The sequence below is a fragment of the Perca flavescens genome, chromosome 1, assembly GCF_004354835.1.
Source record: "Perca flavescens isolate YP-PL-M2 chromosome 1, PFLA_1.0, whole genome shotgun sequence".
Taxonomy (NCBI): domain Eukaryota; kingdom Metazoa; phylum Chordata; class Actinopteri; order Perciformes; family Percidae; genus Perca; species Perca flavescens.
In genome coordinates this window covers 41,180,397-41,200,777 of record NC_041331.1, presented here as the reverse complement: position 1 = coordinate 41,200,777, position 20,381 = coordinate 41,180,397, and the positions used below count along the sequence as shown (strand labels likewise).

Below are 20,381 nucleotides of genomic sequence, written 5' to 3'. Positions count from 1 at the left end.
ACTGCCAGAGTCGGTACTCGCTCCGAAGCTAATCCCTGTCACTCTCTCACTTGCTCTACCACGCACACACACACACACACACACACACACACACACACATGCCAAGAGGGCTTGGTATCGTTCAAAAATATTTTGATAACGGTTCCTAAACGATACTTTTTTCTATATATTTTATAAATCAAAATGAAATTAAGACATTACACATTTAGGCACATCTTTATACCTGTACAGCGTAGTATCACGATATGTTCCCTGGCAAAATGTTATCGATACACGGATGCCAATCGATCTTTTATTACATAAATCGCACATGAGAATTTAACTTTTTGGTACTAGAATAATATCATTAGTTTTTTCAGTCCACTAGATGGCGCAGTTGAGTGAGATGAGAAAGAGAAATTTCTCCGTTTAGATAAAACCAGATGGGACAAAGGTTTTCCCTTTGGGGACATACATTGAAGTTGGAAAAACGGTATTAAATTGTAATATATCACAATATGTTTGTATCATGACATGAGTATCGTGAGAAAATGGTATCGGGGGGGCCTCTGGTGATTCCCAGCCCTAATATGCCGTCTGTCAGTCCCTCCCAGGGAGCTGAGACGAGCAATATCACATCTTAATCTAAATCAATCTTACAGTGCACTTTTATGAACATATCATTTAAAAAATAATAAAAAATAAAACAATAATTGTTTTTTTCTATTGTTTTATCTTCAATAAAATTTCAAAGCTTATAAAACTTTAAAACAAAAGTGTGATGAGCTTTGATATTTTATGCATTGTATAACCCGCATTTGATCTTTATGTTTTTGACCCTTCATCTCCCCCTCCTCTCTCTCTCTCTCTCTCTCTCGTTTTTATTGTTTTTAAATGTTTTTTTATTGTTTTTATTGTTTCTTCTCTCACACACACACACATACACACTCACACACTCTCTCTCTCTCTCACACACACACACACACACACACACACACACACACACACACACACACACACACACAGACCCTGCTGGAGTTGGGAGCGTCTCCGGACTACAAGGACAGCCGTGGTCTGACTCCTCTGTATCACAGCGTGATGGTGGGGGGGGACCCGGGCTGCTGCGAGCTCCTGCTCAACCACCACGCCTCCGTCTGCTGCCAGGACGAGAACGGCTGGCATGAAGTTCACCAGGTAAACACACACACAGACACACACACGCACACACACACACAGACACATCACTAGGACTGGATTTGAATATGGAGTATTCGGGTAATCGTTCGTTGGATAGGTATTTTGATTTTCAATTTTGGGATTTGAATATTTGTTGTTTTGTTCACTTTTTCCTTTAATACTGTAACAAAGTTGAGACGGATTCAAACAGAGGTTTTTTTACATTATTTTTTGGCCTTTTTTGGCCTTTATTCGATAGGACAGCTGAAGACATGGAAGGGCGGAGAGAGACCGGGATGACATGCAGAGAAGGACTGAGCCTTAGTACATGGGGCGATCAGACTTGTCGGCGTGTTTTGAGTCGGTGGGCCCAGGAGTTTGTGTAACAGCTGACTGTTTCCTCAGTCCCTCCGTCTCTTTTCGTCCTCTCTTTCTCCGTGAAATTAAGCCGCCTTCAAGTGCGCTTGGAAATGTCGAGATCTGACGGAAAACGGTAATATAAAGCCTACTTGTGCGACATTTGGGGAGTTAAATAACACAACAGGAGGTCACAAAAAAAACGTGCGGCGATTGCTTTTGTTGGTCTGAACACGCCCTGAGTCCTGATCAGCCGCATGCTCCGATTATTCGCCTCGTAGTCTATATCGACAACCTTTTTATTTCCGGGAGTGTTCAGCTGCCACTGGAAATTCCGCCGGATGTCCGTCCCCTTCCTCTTTCTTTCTGTTGGCGTTCTAACCTCCGGTGGATTTGTGAGGACTATGGTTAGCTGCTCCTCAGATCTCTGCAGGGTAAATCCAGACAGCTAGCTAGACTATCTGTCCAATCGGAGTTTTCTGTTGCACGACTAAAACTACTTTTGTACACATGTTCGACCAAAACAAGTTCCTTCCTGAGACTTTCATGCAGAGGCACCGTGGCTCCGTCCGGTGCTTAGTGCCACCCAAGACGATTGTGATTGGTTTAAAGAAATGCCAATAAACCAGAGCACGTTTTTCTCCCATCCCAGAATGCTGTGTGGACTCCTCCGCAGCGCTGTGGAGGAAGGTCTGGCAATGCGAGACTATTCGCTTTGAAGCACAAAAAGTGTGTTTGGGACAGCCCTACGTATCACTAGGTTTGCCAGGCACGCACGCACACCCACAGACACACACACACACACACACGCACACACACAGGCTGTTTGGTTACTTGGACCAGCTGGTATTGGGGAAAGCATTGCTAAAACACACACAGCAGCCCCCCCGGCTGTCTCGGCAGCTGTTACCCGTTGAGGTAGATCAAGCCGTTTAAGGAGAGCCACCCCGCAGCAGTGACAAACTGTGAGCGTCTCCACACAGTGTTGTGTGTATTTGCGTGTGTTCGAGCCCATCGGCTTCATCGCATTGCTCATATCTCTCTCGCTGTCGAGTCGCAAAATCTCTGCCTTCCCCCCCCCCATCTGTCCTGCTTCAGACTCGATAACAATCAGCTGTCAGGCAGGACAGTGAACAACAGACAGGCTGGTGCTAGTTCAGAGTTCTAGGTTGGGTCTTAGTGCTGCAACTAATGATTATTAATAGTCAATTAATATGTCAATTACTTTCTCAAAAAATTTATTAGTTGTTTGGTCTCTAAAATGTGGATCAGTGTTTCCCAAAAAGCCCAAGAAGACGTCCTCAGATGTCTTGTTTTTGTTCACAACTCAAAGATATTCAGTTTCCTGTCTCAGAGGAGAAAAGGAACTAGAACATGTTCACATTTAACAAGCTGGAATCAGAGAACTTTTGACTTTTCTTCATAAAAATGACAAAGGATTCAGCGATTATCTAAATACTTGTCGATTGATTAAATAGTTGACAACTAATTATTCTAGTAGTCTTTGCAGCTCTAGTGTAAAGAGGCCATTTCAAAAGGACCCCCCCCCCCCCCGGATATTGGTTGATAAAAGCAACGTCTTCCTGCTCAGCCTGGACTGTTTTTTTGTTGTTTTTGTTACACTCTGTCTTGACAAATTCAATCATGCAACTGTGCATTTCTTTTAGCTTTTGATGGACACACACATCTATCCTCCCATCTGTTTGATGACTGGGTCAAACTGAGGCTACGGCTGCTTCTCATCTCCTCTGCACCACACTGACATCTAGTGGTACAGGCCTGTTACTGCAACTGCTATCCAGTGGAAGGCTTCGTCTGACAACTACTGTTGTGTGTGTGTGTGTGTGTGTGTGTGTGTGTGTGTGTGTGTGTGTGTGTGTGTTTTGCAGGCTTGCCGTCACGGCCACGTGCAGCACCTGGAGCATCTGCTGTTCTACGGCGCAGACATGAGCGCCCAGAATGCCTCGGGAAACACTGCTCTCCACATCTGTGCCCTATACAACCAGGTGAGCACGGGGAGAGGGTGTCTGTGTTTCTGTACTTGATAAGAACAGATATGTGTGCGTGTTTGTGTGTGTGTGTGTGTGTGTGTGTGTTTGTAATGTGAATGAGAGGACATACCACCATTGGATTAACCTGGTACTATAGTTAAGCCCGTTCTGTCAAGCGGGAGAAATGTGGACCAACATTGTGTTACTGTGTGGAGCCTGTAAATAGGCAGCAGAAAAGTATAACATGCATACCAATATTATCAAGACAAACTGAACTGTTATTTAAAAAATAAAAATAAATTAAAGCTGCAAGCAGCGATGACGGGCCCTTGCTTCTTGCCCCGGAGGGTACTGGCAAATGCATGTAGACCACACATTCTAAGTTTCATGTAAATCGCAAAACTTTTGCCAAGATAGAACCGTTCATGTGTCCACACCCACCTACAGGAAGTTGTTCCTCCATAACTTGCGCATTGTGTTAGCTATCAAAATTCTTTTGATAACTTTTAGTCACGAGGGTCAACCGAGTCTATATCCAAGTTTTAGTCTAGGAGGAGTTAAAAAAGGTAGGTTTCTCTCAAAGCAAATTAGCTAATTAATTAAAAAAAATTAAAACAGCGCCATCTAAAGGCCAATTGACGACATATTTGGCAAACAACCTCATTGGCACATGAGGAACAACTTTCTTAAGTTTTGTGTCCATTGGAATAGCCGTTGGCAAGATATAACCATTCCTGTTTCCACTCCCACCTACAAGAAGTTGGTCCGCCATAACTTGCACATTGTTTTAGCTATCAATATTCTTTTGATAACTTTTTGTCACGAGGGTCCTCTGAGTGTATATGCAAGTTTTCGTGCCGATCGGACTCACGTCCCAGGAGTAGTTAGACAAAGTAGGCTTCCCATATGTCAATATTTTGATGATTAAATAAAAAAGATTAAAACAGCGCCATCTAATGGCCGATTGCAGCCAACTTCGGCAGAGTTGCTAAACCGGCCAGGAGGAACATCCCTGTCAAGTTTCGGGACAATCGGAATAATTGTTGTCAAGATAACGCAACTTCCTGTTTAGACAGTAAGTTGCTATAACTTCCGCATTTTTTCAACTATCAAAATTCTCTGGATAAATTTTCATTATGAGGGTCAACAGATACTTCCTGCAAAGATTCAAGAAGATTGAAGTCACGGCCTAGGAAGAGTTCGAAAGAATGTAAAACACCTGAAAAATGCATAATTAAAAATGGCCGCCTTCCGGTTGGGCGGAGCTAATGAATGTAAATGGGAAATATGTCTGCAATGATTAGAGCAATATGGGTATTAAATCTGGTGAAGATCGGAGCAACTATGTCCAAGTTATACCTTCTACGCATTAGGGGGCGCTATGGAGCCCGCTTACAGGTATGGGCCAAATCGCTGTACAGTCTCGCAAAGCTCCCAGGTGTTTATGTGGGCGCCAATTTTTGTGAGTTTTCGTATATATTGAGGCCGTCCAAAATGTGCCCAAGGGCTAAAACCAATTAGGGGGCGCTATAGAGCAACCATACCACTCCCAGGCCTAAATGTGTATTCAGATGAAAGAGTTTAATATTCTGCACATGGCTTCAACATTTTGAGAGTTTTCGTGCATCCTAAAATCCTCAAACAAGTGTTCGTATAATGAAGATTTTTGCACGAAAACCAAGATTTTGGAAATTTTTGAATTTTGTACGTTTTTCTAAAAATAGCTCCATGGAGTTCAAGATGAGACCTATGTTCCCTCAAAAGTTGGTATATTAACTTCTTACTTTTTTCGGAATTAAGGCGCACGTTAGGTGGCGCTATGGAGCCTCCTGGCAACACCCGAGGCCAAGCACTACAGAACTTTGCAATTTTCACCAGTTGTGACAGGTGTGCACATTTTTGTGAGTTTTCGTGCATGCTAACGCCCTCAAAAATGCGACAAAGGACTCGGAAAAATAATAATCTGACGAAAAACAATAGGTTCCTTCGCACTTTCGTGCTTGGGCCCTAATAAACTACACACTTAGAATTACAAAATCCTTTTTTTAGGAATGAATTGCTTAATTTTGTGACTGGCCGCTTAGGATTATTTAGACACATTTTAACTAAACACTTTCCTAGTATTGTAGTGTCAGTATTCCAAATAAGTATTAAGGGAGGAGAGACTGGAGAGAGAGAGAGAGAGAGAGAGAGAATCCGGCCCTTTGCTGCATGTCATCCCACCCTCTCTCTCCCCTTTCCTGTCTTCAAGCTATCCTATCAATTAAAGGCCATAACCCCCCCCCCCCCCAAAAAAAATCATCTTTAAATTGGAACATGTTTACACTTTGTTTGATCGATTCATTCAGACTATTCCACAAAGAAGGAAGAAAAAAAAGGCCGAATGGATTGAGTGCAGAATGTGCAAAAAATATATAGTAAATGGGCAGGTGTGTATAGTCCAGGATGAAAGGTTAAACATGTTGCACATGTCAGAAATAGACTTCTGGCTGTCAGTCATCATGTTTTCCTGTGTTATCTGACAGCTAACACCTTACACAACCTTCAGTGCTCCACCTTCACTCTTCATGCTGACGTCCTGTATATTTGCTGCTGACTGCACCTCTTTCAGATCTGCTCTGTTTGTACCTCGCAGGCTCTTTGTTCCCCGTTTCCCATGGGGCAAATTATTTGCATGTAATTTATCATAATCACGTATGTGATGCTCTAACGCTGGTCTCCTGCAGCGTGGAGAATCCCCAGAAGAAGAACCGACAGTAAACATTATAAATATGGTTAACTGGAATGATATGTGGATTTATGTTGAGTAGTTCTTTGTTTCATGAGATTGAATAACTCCTTCATTATTCCGACACAAAGCATGTTGTATTAAGTCCAAGTGCTTGGTAAACAATTCTTTTTATAGCCAAAAATCCTTTCTGATTTTCCATTATATCCTACATACTTTTGCCAGTATGTGCATTTTAAATTGCATACAAATGTTGGCAATGCTTTTATTGCTTGAGAAGCCCCATTAGCTTCCACCAAATAGCCGTCTGGTTCCACGTGACTTTAATTTAACGATGTTGGACAACACTCAAAAAGGGATATATCAGAATTTGAGACATTTTTTAGAACTATTTTGATCATACGTTACAGTACTTTGTGAATCTAAAGACTTTGGTGAACTCATTTCAAGCACCGAAACAATTCGTACAACACATCATAAGTTAAGGTTTGTTTTTCAAAAGAGATTTGAAGACTTTCAAAAAGCGAACATGAACATTTCAGCTTTAGCGTCAAATTATCTCTTTACTCATCACTCTAGAAAACATGTGGGCGTCACTACACGGAAAGCTGAGTTTGTTCTGAGCAGTTTGATATGAAGCACATGGGGATCAGTTACATGCAAATACCCTAAAAAGGTACATTCTAGAAGATGTGTGAAAATACCCTTGAACCTCAAAGAGTAAAATTAAAATAATTGTCAAGAAATCCCATGTGCAGACCCAGACCAACAATGAATGTATCTACTAACAAGGATTGTGTGTGTAAATCACAGCCTGACGTATCATAAAAACCCAAAATTAATGAGCCACACTGTTGGACACTGGCGGACATGTTCCTGCATCACCATGAACACACACACACACACACACACACACACACACACATAGTTTATTCTGGCTCAATCCCACACACACACCGTCCTGATGCCACAAATACTCACTAGAGCACCAAATGTGGATTAATCCTCTGCTGAAAATAATTAGTAGGTCTAGACCACACTCTATAATTTACAAAGACCCAACAATTCCAGTTATTCCCAACAAGAACAAGCATTCAGTGCGACAGTGGCGAGGAAAAACTTCCTTTTAGGCAGAAACCTTGAGCGGTGAGAAAAACCTCACCGAAACCTGGAACAGACCGAGGCTCTTGGTAGGCGGCGTCTGACGGTGCCGGTTGGGGGTGTGATGAAGAGTAGCAATAATAGTCACAATAAAGATAATGGAACTATGACTAGAAATAGTAGTTGTAGTAGTTCATGGCGTAGCAGGGCACTGCAGGACAAAGCAGGGCGTATAAGGGCATAACAGGGTGTAGCAGGGCGTAGCAGGGTGTAGCATGGCGTAGCAGGGTGTAGCAGGGCATAGCAGGGCGTAGCAGGGCGTAGCAGGGCATAGCAGGGTGTAGCAGGCAGAGATGGGAAGTAAACAAAGTAAAAAAACTTTGTTACTGTACTCAAGTAGATTTTTTTTAGATATTTTTACTTTACTATTTATTTTTGTGAAAAAAAATGAGAGAAAAGAAAAAGACACAATCTGTCCAGAGGATAATCAGTTAGATCGTGTGTGAATGTCCTTGAGAACTGTAAGTCGTATAACTTATGTTGTCAGTTAATGTAAGCCTGTTATTGTATTGGTCTATAGTTCTTGCAAACTTAAAGTAAGTTAGCTAGTGATTTAGTTGTTTGTGTTCACCTGTTAGCTAGGTCGCACGTTGCTTGATCTTATTAAAGCATCAAAAGAGAGAAGTTGTCTCCGTCCGTGTTTTAACAGACACACCTGGGGCAAAGTTGGAAACCAGAATGGTCAGCTTTAGATACAGTCCTAATCTAGTCCTCATTAACAAGTTTCAAATAATTTCACTGGAGTTACCGTTATTATTTTTCGCGTCATCAATACCGAATTCAATCTAATTGGATGGGAATATACTTGATGCACCACTACAAGATGACTCGACAGATTCGGCGGCATTCATTCATTTTCGGCAAATCATTGCAGCATGATGGTGGTAACGTTAGCACTAGTAGTATGGATGGAGACATGAGAGATCTCAGAGATTCAGCAGACAAGCAGCAAGACATTCCCAATCATCCTTGGCCTTATCTCAAAGAGATGTTAGGCATCAAGAATGACTCCTGGCCAATGTGCTGCGTAGCTCTTAAAGTATGGGGAACTTCTTAATTAATGTCTGTTTAGTAATTCATATTTAATCCTTTATTTTCTTTCCAGAAGCCATATTTGAGCACACACACATACATGTATATTCCTTTAAATATTAAGGGGAAGATTACAAAAAAGAGAAAATGGATCTGTGAATTCATATCTTACTACTCAGTCAGAATCTTATTAACCTGGAGTCCCAGTCTCTGTCACAATAATCATATATGTGATGTTTTAGGCCTTGGCAGACATCCATTTAAAATGTAGGCAATGGCATATAAAGAGCCTTTTTCAAGGTCCCCCCGTAACATTTGTGGTCCAGGTAGTGTGGTCATTCGCAAAGCTACTTTTACTTTTATACTTTAAGTAAATTTCCAAGCTTGTACTTTGTTACTTTTACTTGAGTAAAGAAGTTAAATCAGTACTTCTACTTTTACCAGAGTATTTTTTAACACAAGTATCTGTACTTCTACTTGAGTACAAGAAGTGAGTACTTTTGCCATCTCTGGTAGCAGGGCATAGCAGGGCGTTAGGAAGCAGGACCACGGCGGCAGCTTCAACCATGATTTAGGTGCCACACTAATGCAAGGCAAACTGCGAGGCGAGAAATCATAAGGACTCCGGGGAATACGCTCCACAGAGCTAAGGTAGTAACAAGCATTTCTGGGACATGAATGAATGCAAAGAGAGAGGAGAGAGGAGCTCAGTGTGTCAACAGGAAGTCCCCCGGCAGTCTAAAACTATAACAGCATAACTAATAGCTAGTCCGAGGCAAACCTGAGCCAGCTCTGTAAGGGTTGGTAGATGAATCGGATGACTATGAAGAGAAGCAGAGAAGATTGTCCCCAACAAATGCACATTTGTACACGTTTGACAAGGAACCTATAATATTACTTATTCAAGGGTTTGGGGAGTAACGTTGAGAGTTTCCTTCTGCTGGGTCGGTAGCTAACGTTAGCTTGCTAATTCCACCCATCCAACATGCCTTCATCATACACTGGCCAAACAAATTTGTCACTCATCTGGCAATAGCAATGTGCTTTCCTACGATTTGACAAGAGCGTGTGAATTAAACATTCAGTTGTTACATTTTACTAATTTAGTGGCTGGCCGGCTGGTTAGTAAGCTAGCTTGCTTGCTAGGGGGCTAATTGAGGGGCAGAATATTAGTTTATTAACGTTAGTTTATTTTGTAATGTGTAGATACGTAGAGATCTTTTAAAAGACATGTTATTGTGGCTGGGTTGGCTCAGTGGGTAGAGCAGGCGCACATTTACATAGGTTTATACAGAGGTCCAGGGTTTGAGTCCAACCTGTGACAATTTCCTGTATGTCGTCCCCCTCTCTCGCCCTTTTCTCACCTAGCTGTCCTGTCCATTAAAGGCGGAAAAGCCTCAAAAATAATCTTTAAAAGACATGTTATTCTTGGAATAAATATACCTACACAGTATGTCTCGTTTTACGTTTGCCATCTTATGGACCTAATGTGCAAAAATAGTTATTCAAATTGTTCGAACCTGTGTTTTCTTGGAAGGAACATTCAAACATAATTTTGGACCAGTTTTGACAGCTCTATGTATATTGAATTGATCAGATGACATGAAAAACGAAAGGAGCCTTGTGTGTGCCTGTCATAGTCATTTTTTTTCGTCACTCTCGTTTTCAAGCTGACCAGCCAATCAGATGATTTGGCTGAAAATATAGAATAACTCCAGCTTTATCCCTGAAGGGAATGTACACAGAATAGATGAACCATCTCAAAGACCAGTTGACTTAATCATGTCAGTATGCTCTCAAGCTAAAGGTCAGCAGTAGCCTCTAACCCTTGTTTGTACAGCCAGTCATCGGAGACCGTTTAACACGTTGCCCTCCGAGCGTGGCCAGCTACGATACAGCTGGGACTCAGAAACGGCCAACTGGTGTATTATTTGAATCAAAGCATGCATTTAGTTCCACTTAAGAAAGATCATTTGTTCTCTGTAGCTAAGGAGCCACATGCTTTTAACTCATGAAATGGCCTTTACGCCAGCTGCAGTTTGTTAGTTACACCAGGTTGTAGGCGTGAAATGCTGCTTCTGTGTCAGTGCATGGAGCTGGGTCGAGGAGTGAACCTCTATACATGTCGCGCTCTACCAGGTGAGCTGCCCAGGCACCCCATGACGTTTTTCATCGAGGTTAAAGGTGCCGTAGGTAGGATTGTGAATATCCAGGACTTAGCCAAACTATTTGAACATCGACAACTTCTCAGTCCCTCCCCCCTTTCCACTAAAGCCCAAAACGGTCTCCTAAGCCCCTCCCCCCACAAGGGAGAATGAATATGTGTGCATGAGTAGTGACTGACACGCAGTTAGACACGCCCCCTGGCCCTGATTGGTGCATCTGAACAGTTAGACACCCCCCCTGGCCCTGATTGGTGCATCTGAACAGGGAGTGGTGGATTTTTGCAAAACCCACTACGGGCTGTAGGTGGTGCCAAAGGATTTTTTTTTTTTTAGATGACCTGCTTCATGTAGTTCTACTGGAACATAGGGTCAGTTTCAGCAGATATGACAGAAAGTTAGTTGTATAAGTCTTACCTACTGCACCTTTAAGTACAGTGTTTAGGAAAAGATAGGATGTCATTTTGTTTTGACTGTTCGACTGCAGACCAAAACCCAAACTGTGTTGGTCCGTCTCTCAATACCTTCTGTCTTCCTTTTTCTGGTTCTCAGCACTCATGCTCCCACTCGACCCATAGACTTTACATTGTGATGACATCACAGCTTTTTACTTTGCTTTTCTCGGCTCGAGGGAGTTTTTTTAATTATATAATAAAAATTCGGAATAAAAAGAGTCATAATCAACCTTGTTTTGCAGTTTGAGTCGTTGTGGCGCTCAGCCTTGTAGCCAATTTTGTCCAGTGGCTACTCACAGCATTTTTCTGATAGGCCACCATTGTAAAAGAGACGTGTGTAAAACTGCTGCCAGGACACCTCAAACTGCAAACAAGGTCGGTTATGACTCTTTCTATTCGAAATTTTTAATCCATGGACTTTTGATATTTGGAAAACTTCTCTCTATCTGAGAAAAAGTGATTTAAAGTCCTTTGGAAGAAGTTAATTTCTCATTAATTTACGACTTTAATCTCAGGGAATATTTAAATTTCTTTCTTGTAAATTTATGGCTTTAATCTCAGTAAATCCAAGTTTTTTTCTATCATAAATGTACGAATTTAATCTCAATTTTGTCCAGTGGCCACTTGTGGCATTGCAACGAAAAATCCCTCCCAAAAACAGCATTTTCTCATAGGCCACCACTTTAAAAGTGACATCTGTAATTGAAAAAACTTCCCTCTCTGAGCAAAGTCATTTAAAAACCAGTGGAAGAAGACCTATCAGGCTGTGACACACACACACACACACACACACACACACACACACACACACACACACACACACACACGCACACACACACACACACACACACACACACACAAGATAGATTCTGTTTTGTTTTGTACTTTTCATGTGATTTGTTGATGATAATAAAACGTATAGAATATCTTCAGTCCTTCTCATTTAAGACGCTGATAATGATGGCTGCCTGTGTGAAAGAGAGGGGGTTGATGTATCCAGGATCCTTCCGTTATTAGGCTGTAATTCTGTACATCATAAATATGCATGAAGTCTCACTCCTCTGTATTCTGAGTCCAGAGCACAACGTTGCATTACAACATAACAAACTTAATAAACTTCTGGCGAGAATATTTGAGAATTCTACTCTGTTCTTCTACTGGCAACATCCAGGATTATCCTCAGCAGCACCGTGGACATTGTGGTATTCTAACTGTAATATTAAGTTCCAAGAAATTAGGGATGCTATGAGAACTTTGAACTATGGAGAACATTTACAGAGAGTTAGAGGACTATCTATTAAATGGTACTTACCACAGCCTAACAACACACTGTAAAAGCCCAGAGAGCCAAAAAAAAAATAAATGCAAATATTGCACAGATGTAGAACAACCATGAACTAATCATTAATTAATTTATTTGTAGTGCTGTATTGGTGTAGATAATTCCACAGAAACTAGAGACACTTAGAAACACACACACATTAGCTTAACTTGATCGGCAGCTGACATTAGTGTCGTAACGTTCATTCACACTGTTTAATCCACATGCACATGCACACTAGGGCTGCTCTCTCTTAGTCAATTAGTCGACTAATCGGTCGTTTTGGTCTTAGTCAACTTAGATTTCTTTAGTCGATTAGTCATGTTTTATGCTGAACGACTTATTTCCAAGACACGTATGAGCACATCTCTGGTAAACACAAGAATTAAAGTGGTGCTTTTGCATGACTCAGATTTACAGATCTGTCGATTAAATCAACTAATCGATTAGTCGATACAATTGAATGAGTGTTAGTCGACTAAGAAGTTCTTTAATCGAGCACAGCCCTAATGCACACACACACACACACACACACACACACTCAAAAACCCACGCACTCAAAAAACACACACACACTCAAAAACTCATACACAATCACACACACATTAGCTTAACTTGAGTGGCAGCTGACGTTAGCATTGTAACGTTCATTCACACTGTTTAATCCACACACACTCAAACACACACACACACACACACACACACACAAACACACACACACACTCAAACACACACACACTCAAAAACACACACACACACACACACACACACACACACACTTTAGCTTTACTTGATCGGGAGCTGACATTAGCATTGTAGCGTTCATTCACACTGTTTAATCCACACACACACACTCAAAAACACACACATAGCTCAACTTGATCAGCAGCTGACATCAGTGTCCTAACAATATTTTTTGACATATTAGGAAGATGTATTTTTAGACATAAATATTGGAATATATATATACATATACTCAAATTCAAAAGCGCGTTATTAGCATGGGAAAGAGTAGATTATCTTGCCAAAGCAAGTGTAAATGAGCCCGAACACATCGGACCCAATGTAGTTTGAACTAGTGGCGTTGCCGTACTGTGACGTCACCGACAGACGCAGGACCGCGTTGCAGTTCCGACCCCCCCGAGCACATCTGGTACCTACACCGGATGACATCACTAGCTAAATTAGACCAGAGAAGTTGTTGCTAGCGAGAGACGTGTGACAGTAACTTAAGTAACTTGTAAAGCTGTCATGTCTGCCAGTTTGTATTAAACTTGCAAACATATTTAGATGTTGTGGACATTCAGTTCAGAGGGTAATATTCCAAGAAAAAAAAATAATCAGAATTTCTGAGATTAAAGTGTTACATTTACAAGAACAAAATTTCTCTGAGATTAAAGTAGTAAATGAACAAGAAAAAAAAACTCAGACATTCTCTGGAATTAAAGTCTACTTCATGTGGGGTTGAAATCACGACTTTAATCTCAGTAAATATCCATGTTTTTTCTTTCTCATAAATGCGCAACTTTACGGAGCCCCTAAGGGCACATGAAAAAAAATAAATAAAAAAAGTAACTTTCATGTTCGCAAGTGAAAACTTTCATGTGCGCACGCGAAACCTAAAGTTTAGTTTCATGTGCTCACGTGAAACTTTCATGTGCTCACACGAAACTTTCATGTGCGCACGCAAAACCTTTTCATGTGCGCACATGAAAGTTTCGTGTGAGCACGCAAAACTAGTGTGGGCCCATGAAAGCCGTAAAGCCTGAGACGATAGTGAATGACCACAGTAAAGTTCAATAGTTGCACTAGGCTATATTTTAATCTAGGTCTTCATTTTAAGGACATTGTTGCTTTGCTTGCAAGTCGTCACCATTAGGCTATATTGTTTTGATACGACATTTAAAATGTATTTAATCTGTTTCGGCGCAAAAGGGACAGCGATTTGGATCAGGCAATTACTTTCATTTATGAACAGTTAACATCTGGCCAACTCACAGATATAGGTGGATGTAGGGCCTACACAAAATGCAAGGAGAATAGATTAAACAAAGGAAAGAGAATGTTCGATTAACACGAGAACTGAACGGGATAATTCTAAAACGCTTAACTTGAAAAAGGTTTAATGTACTTAAACAACGATCAATGATCCCCAAATTTCTCTCTTATATTGCTCCTCATAACCACTGAAAACTGTCAAAAAATCTAACCCAAAGTCCTATCATTATGGACGTTATCTGACGTTAAGCGTTTCTGCTTCACATTTTCAGCAGGGCAGTGGAGAGGCTGTGGGTTGACTCCCAACGGTTCTCATGGGCTGTATAAGTCCTATAACGTGAACAAGCTTAACATGGTTTAATGTACCTAACGATCAATGATCGCCAAATTTCTTTCTCCTATTGCTCCTCATAACCACTTGAAGCTGACCCAAAGTCATATTATTGTGGACGTTATCTGACATTAAGTGTTTCTGCTTCATTGAGGCTATATTGTAGGAAAAGGCTTAACGTGGTTTAATACAGCCTACCTAAACAACAATCAACGACCCCCAAATTTCTCTCTTATATTGCTCCTCATAACCACCGAAAACTGTCAAAAAATCTAACCCAAAGTCCTGTTATTATGGACGTTATCTGACGTTTCAGCAGGGCAGTGGAGTGGCTGTGGGTTGACTCCCAACGGTTCTCATGGGCTGTATAAGTCCTATAACGTGAAAAAGCTTAACGTGGTTTAATGTACCTAAACAATGATCAATGATCAATCTCCTATTGCTCCTCAAAACCACTTCAAGCTGTTCAAAAATCTAACCCAAAGTCCAATTATTATGGACGTTATCTGACATTGAGCGTTGAGGCTATAGGAAAAAGCTTAATGTGGTTGAATGTACCGGTATAAACAACGATCAGTGATCACCAAATTTCTGGTTAGATTTTTTTGTACAGTTTTCAGTGGTTACGATAGGAGCAATATGAGAGAGAAATTTGGTAATCATTGATCGTTGTTTAGGTAGAATTAAACCAAGTTAAGCTTTTATCGTTTTTGTCCCTGTTGAACTCAGAATGAGGAGATGGCTACGTCGCCGAAACTACTTTAAGGCCTAATTATCTTTGGCACTTAGACTCTTTTGACAAATTGAAACCTTTTTGGCATCTATATAAACTCGTCAGTGCTGCTGACTGTGGCACAGCACTGTTCATAACGGCGCAAAATGGGTTTCAAAGCGGCGTACATGAAAACAAACCTAAGGTTTAGTTTCATGTGTTCACGTGAAACTTTCATGTGTGCACATGAAAAGGTTTTGCGTGAGCACATGAAAGTAAACTTTAGGTTTCACGTGCGCACATGAAAGTTTCACGAGAGCACATGGAAATAAACTTTTTTTTTTTTTTACTTTTTTTTTTTTTTTTTTTTTGTCCCCTTAGGGGCTCTGTACAACTTTCATCTCAGAAAAGAGCAAAGTTTTTTCCAGTAAATGTACGACTTTAATCTCCGAGAATATCTAAGTTTTTTTCCTGCAAATGTACGACTTTAATCTCAGAAAATATCCACGTTTTTTCTCTCATAAATGTACGACTTTAATCTCGGCATATTCCCCTCCCTCCCCGGGCTTCGTAGTCATTATTTTTGCCTACACTGGCCCCTGAAACTCTGTCGTACTACAGTGCATTTCCTCTTGTTGTCTGCTTCGAATTATCTCCTGAAAGCTAAAATGCCTCATGGCTCTGAATTTTGTCACACATTTCCATTTTGGAAGCTTCATCATGAATGTACATAAAAAAAAAAAAATGTCGTGGGAGCGCTATATACACTCGAGATGGAGACGTCCATGGGTAAAAATAACACGCTCATGCATGGCATTGGCATAAATATAAGATGTTGAATGTCTGATGGCAGAAACAGTTGTCATGCCGACAACACTGTACACATGGTGTATGGTTGTGTGTCAGGATCTGTGTGAGCCTTCTTTTTTTCAACTCTCAATAGCTTATTGTGGATCTAAAACAGAAAGTATTTATATTCATGTGTGTGTGCACGGTACATGCGTGGTTGAGCACTTTGTGGGCGATTTGTGCAGTAGATTCAAACCCCTCAGCACTCTCCATCTCTCTGTTCTTCTCTCTCTTTCCCTCTCTCTCTCTCTCTCTGTGTCTCTCTATCTCTCTCACTCCCTCTTTCTCTTTGAGTGGAGCGATAGATGCACACTTAACAGCGAGTGAAGCTCCATTCCCGATGTAGGTAGTAGATCTGTTCTGTTGTTCTTTCCCTTCTTTTTCCTGTGTCAGTGCTGGGATGTTTAGACTGTTCGGCCACACTGATCCCTTCCTGCTCTTCTGACTTTTTTTGCTTTTTGGGAATTCGTCTAATGTCACCGGAAGCCAATCGGCCAGCAAAGTAGGAGAATTAAAGGATCTTCCCGTGTCTTTTCTAGACATTTTCTCAGACTTGTTTTAATATTCTTTTCTCTCTCTCTCTCTCTCTCCCCACTAGGATAACTGTGCCAGAGTGCTGCTGGTTCGTGGAGCCGACAAAGAAGTGAAGAACTACAACAGCCAGAGTCCATTTCAGGTAGAGTGGAGAGATTGAGAAAAAAAAAAAAATAAATGAAGAAGAAACAATCACTCTTCTTCCCTGCGTGTAAACGATTATTGAACGTCGATTTCAGCTTTCAGCGGAAGGGAAAACAATTTCAGTAGCGGCTCATTTTCTTGGTCTCATTTGTTACCATGGCAACAGTGCAAAATGGTCAAGGTCAGTTGCAACAAGGGATTGCAAAATGTCTTTCTGGCCAATATTGGATTTGTTTGAGTCAAACAGTGTTTAGAAGGGGGGGGGGACCAAAAGTGAGCAGCGGACCTCGACAGCGTCTGTTTAGTCATTTCGCTTCTCGTCCTCGAGCGGAGCTCTTTACTCTATTACTATTCATAACCCAGCCTGTCAGCTGCAAAACTTCAACTTTTGCAACACTGAGAAAACGGGCTCCAGCTGCAACTTACAGTAGGGTTGCTCGATTATGGAAAAAAAATCATAAATCACAATTATTTAACACGATTACTCACTGACTTTTGGAAAAAAAAGTAGGGCTGTCCTCGGCTAAAGAAATTCAGATTTGACTATCACTCGTATGATTTGTTCGACTGATCGATTAGTTGATTTAATCAACATATCTGTAAAACGGAGTTTCTCCGCAAAGAATCACGCAAAAGCACCAGAGATGTGCTCAGAAGTTTCTTGGAAATAAGCACAAAAAAAGACTAATCTGTAAATCTTAGACCACTCTTCCCATGCACACACACACATGCTGGCCCAGCTATTCTCTTAAAGAGATCGACACACACACACCAACGCATGAGTATAGACTTTAGGCCACTGCTAGAGCTCTGCGTGGAGCCTCCACAGAACCATACATCACGCTGAAGGTCTGGCAATGCGAGACTAGTGGCAGTTTGAACGTTCAGAGGCCGTGCTGCGCGGGGGGCTTCTGTTTTCCTAAAGGCTCTGACACACCAACCTGATAATCGGACAGTCTGGCGAGGTCAGTGACTCGAGTCAGATCGGTGTGTTCCGTGCCGTCGTCAGGCGAAGGAGCCGTTGGAATCCATTATGGCCGATTTGACCAATGTGATTGGTGGAGTGCTAGCCCTTGACTAGCGAATCATTGCACAAGAAAACCGGAGCTTACAACGCTTGTATCTTCTTATTACGAGCCATCGTATTTTTTAATGACAACAACGATCCTTCTTGACTACTATCACCTCTCTCTGATGAAAACACTGACGGACGACAGCGTGCTCTGTGTTTACGAGGTCTAGAGAGATGTTCGTCATTTCTTTTTCTTTTTTTTGGGGGGGTGACAAAACAGATTAGCGCCGCCTGCTGTTATGGAGACGTATTACATCTCGCGCACGCACAGAACGTACGCTCAGGTCGGGGTTGCTTCGGTGTGTTCAGAGGCACTTTTTGGACCAACTCGGGGAGGCGGGAGCCGACTGATCAGTCCGACTGTCTTTTCTGGTCGTCGGGTTGGTGCGTCAGAGCCTTAAAAGCCCCGAATCTTTTAGGCCGACTTTACGGTCTTTCAGAGGCTGTGGTGGGGCCCGTTTTAAAGCTAGAAAGAAGATAAAGGAAGGATGGTATCACAACACGTTCTCACTCCCAGGGGTTCAAAAAGCAACGCTTGGTCAGGTGCCTTTGGCATTCGTCACTGACGCAAAAAGACTCCTTTAGCGTCACCAGCCGCCCTGGGTTGGGACGTAGGTTTCTAAAAAGACTTAAAGGTCCCATGGCATGAAAATGTCACTTTACGATGTTTTTTAACATTAAAATGCGTTCCCCCAGCCTGCCTATGGTCCCCCAGTGGCTAGAAATGGTGATAGGTGTAAACCGAGCCCTGGGTATCCTGCTCTGCCTTTGAGAAAATGAAAGCTCAGATGGACCAATCAGGAATCTTCTCCTTATGAGGTCATAAGGAGCAAGGTTACCTCCCCTTTCTCTGCTTTGCCCGACCAGTAATTTGGCCCACCCATGAGAGAGAGAGAGACATCATGGCTTTCAAACGAGCAAAGTGGCAGTTGGTCAAGGCCACACCCCCACCCTCCACCTTGCCCCCCCCCATCTCTCCTCCTCAATAGCTACAGACACAGAAATGGCACATCCTAAGGAAAGCTCATTGTGGAACTGGCTCTAGTGGCTGTAATTCTGCACCAAGGCTGAATTTCGGGAAAGAGACTTCAGATACAGTATTAGGGGACCACTAAGGTCTATATAAAAGAGACTTCAGATACAGTATTAGGGGACCACTAAGGTCTATATAAAAGAGACTTCAGATACAGTATTAGGGGACCACTAAGGTCTATATAAAAGAGACTTCAGATACAGTATTAGGGGACCACTAAGGCGTATATAAAAGAGACTTCAGATACAGTATTAGGGGACCACTAAGGCCTATATAAAAGAGACTTCAGATACAGTATTAGGGGACTACTAAGGTCTATATAAAAGAGACTTCAGATACAGTATTAGGGGACCACTAAGGTCTATATAAAAGAGACTTCAGATACAGTATTAGGGGACCACTAAGGTCTACATAAAAGAGACTTCAGATACAGTATTAGGGGACCACTAAGGTCTATATAAAAGAGACTTCAGATACAGTATTAGGGGACCACTAAGGTCTATATAAAAGAGACTTCAGATACAGTATTAGGGGACCACTAAGGTCTATATAAAAGAGACTTCAGATACAGTATTAGGGGACCACTAAGGTCTATATAAAAGAGACTTCAGATCTCAGTAAGCATCCAAAGAGCACCATGTCATGGGACCTTTAAATTTGACTTGGTAAAACCTGCAGTGTCGTTTTGCAGCCGAGGCCTGGATCCAGCTTTCATCTCTGTGTTGATGTTACGTGCAGCTTTATTTTTATTTGCGTGCAGGATCCAGGATCAATAATGTGCTCTGTTGCATCATACATTTGGAAGTAGGAACTTGAGAAGACAATTACTCAGTGAGGTTGTTCTCTTCAAAATCACTTCAAATGTAGATTGAGAATGAGAAGACACTGCAGGTAAATAGGGAAACATTTTAACTAATTTTAATCATCATGGAACTTCCCCAGTTGATTCCCCAGAATGATTTTTTTGTATTGCAACTTTTCTGAAAATGTTCTTTGAATATGCAAATGAGGGATTATTTTATTAAATATGCACAGAACAGAAATGTGAACATTTGAAGCCAGGCTCAGAAGTCTTGTTTCATTGAGTTGACATATTAGGAGGCAAAGGTTTTTTGATGCAAAAACTCTGCTTTAGCGTCATATTTAGACGCGCTTGACGTCACTTTTTGACACTCTCGACACGTCTAGCCCTTTAGCGTCATATTTAGACATTGTGGGTCGGGACACTTGGCGTCACAACTTAACGCTCTCGGGACTCGTGTCTAGCCCTTTGGCATCATAAATCCACCGGAGGTTAGAACACCAACACAAAGAAAGAGGAATCCACTTCCGGGATTGCTCTGGTG

General features: G+C 41.6%; 1 protein-coding gene across 1 annotated transcript in view; it reads left to right on the top strand.

The window, feature by feature from the left end:
* The window catches only part of LOC114556393 (SH3 and multiple ankyrin repeat domains protein 2), a 280,188-nt gene that overhangs the window by 100,393 nt on the left and 159,414 nt on the right, over positions 1-20,381 (top strand). Inside the window, exons 8-10 of the mRNA XM_028579367.1 lie at positions 1,006-1,173; positions 3,402-3,518; positions 16,851-16,928. Of these exons, the coding sequence (XP_028435168.1) occupies positions 1,006-1,173; positions 3,402-3,518; positions 16,851-16,928 (363 nt within the window). The remainder of the gene's footprint in view (positions 1-1,005; positions 1,174-3,401; positions 3,519-16,850; positions 16,929-20,381) is intronic.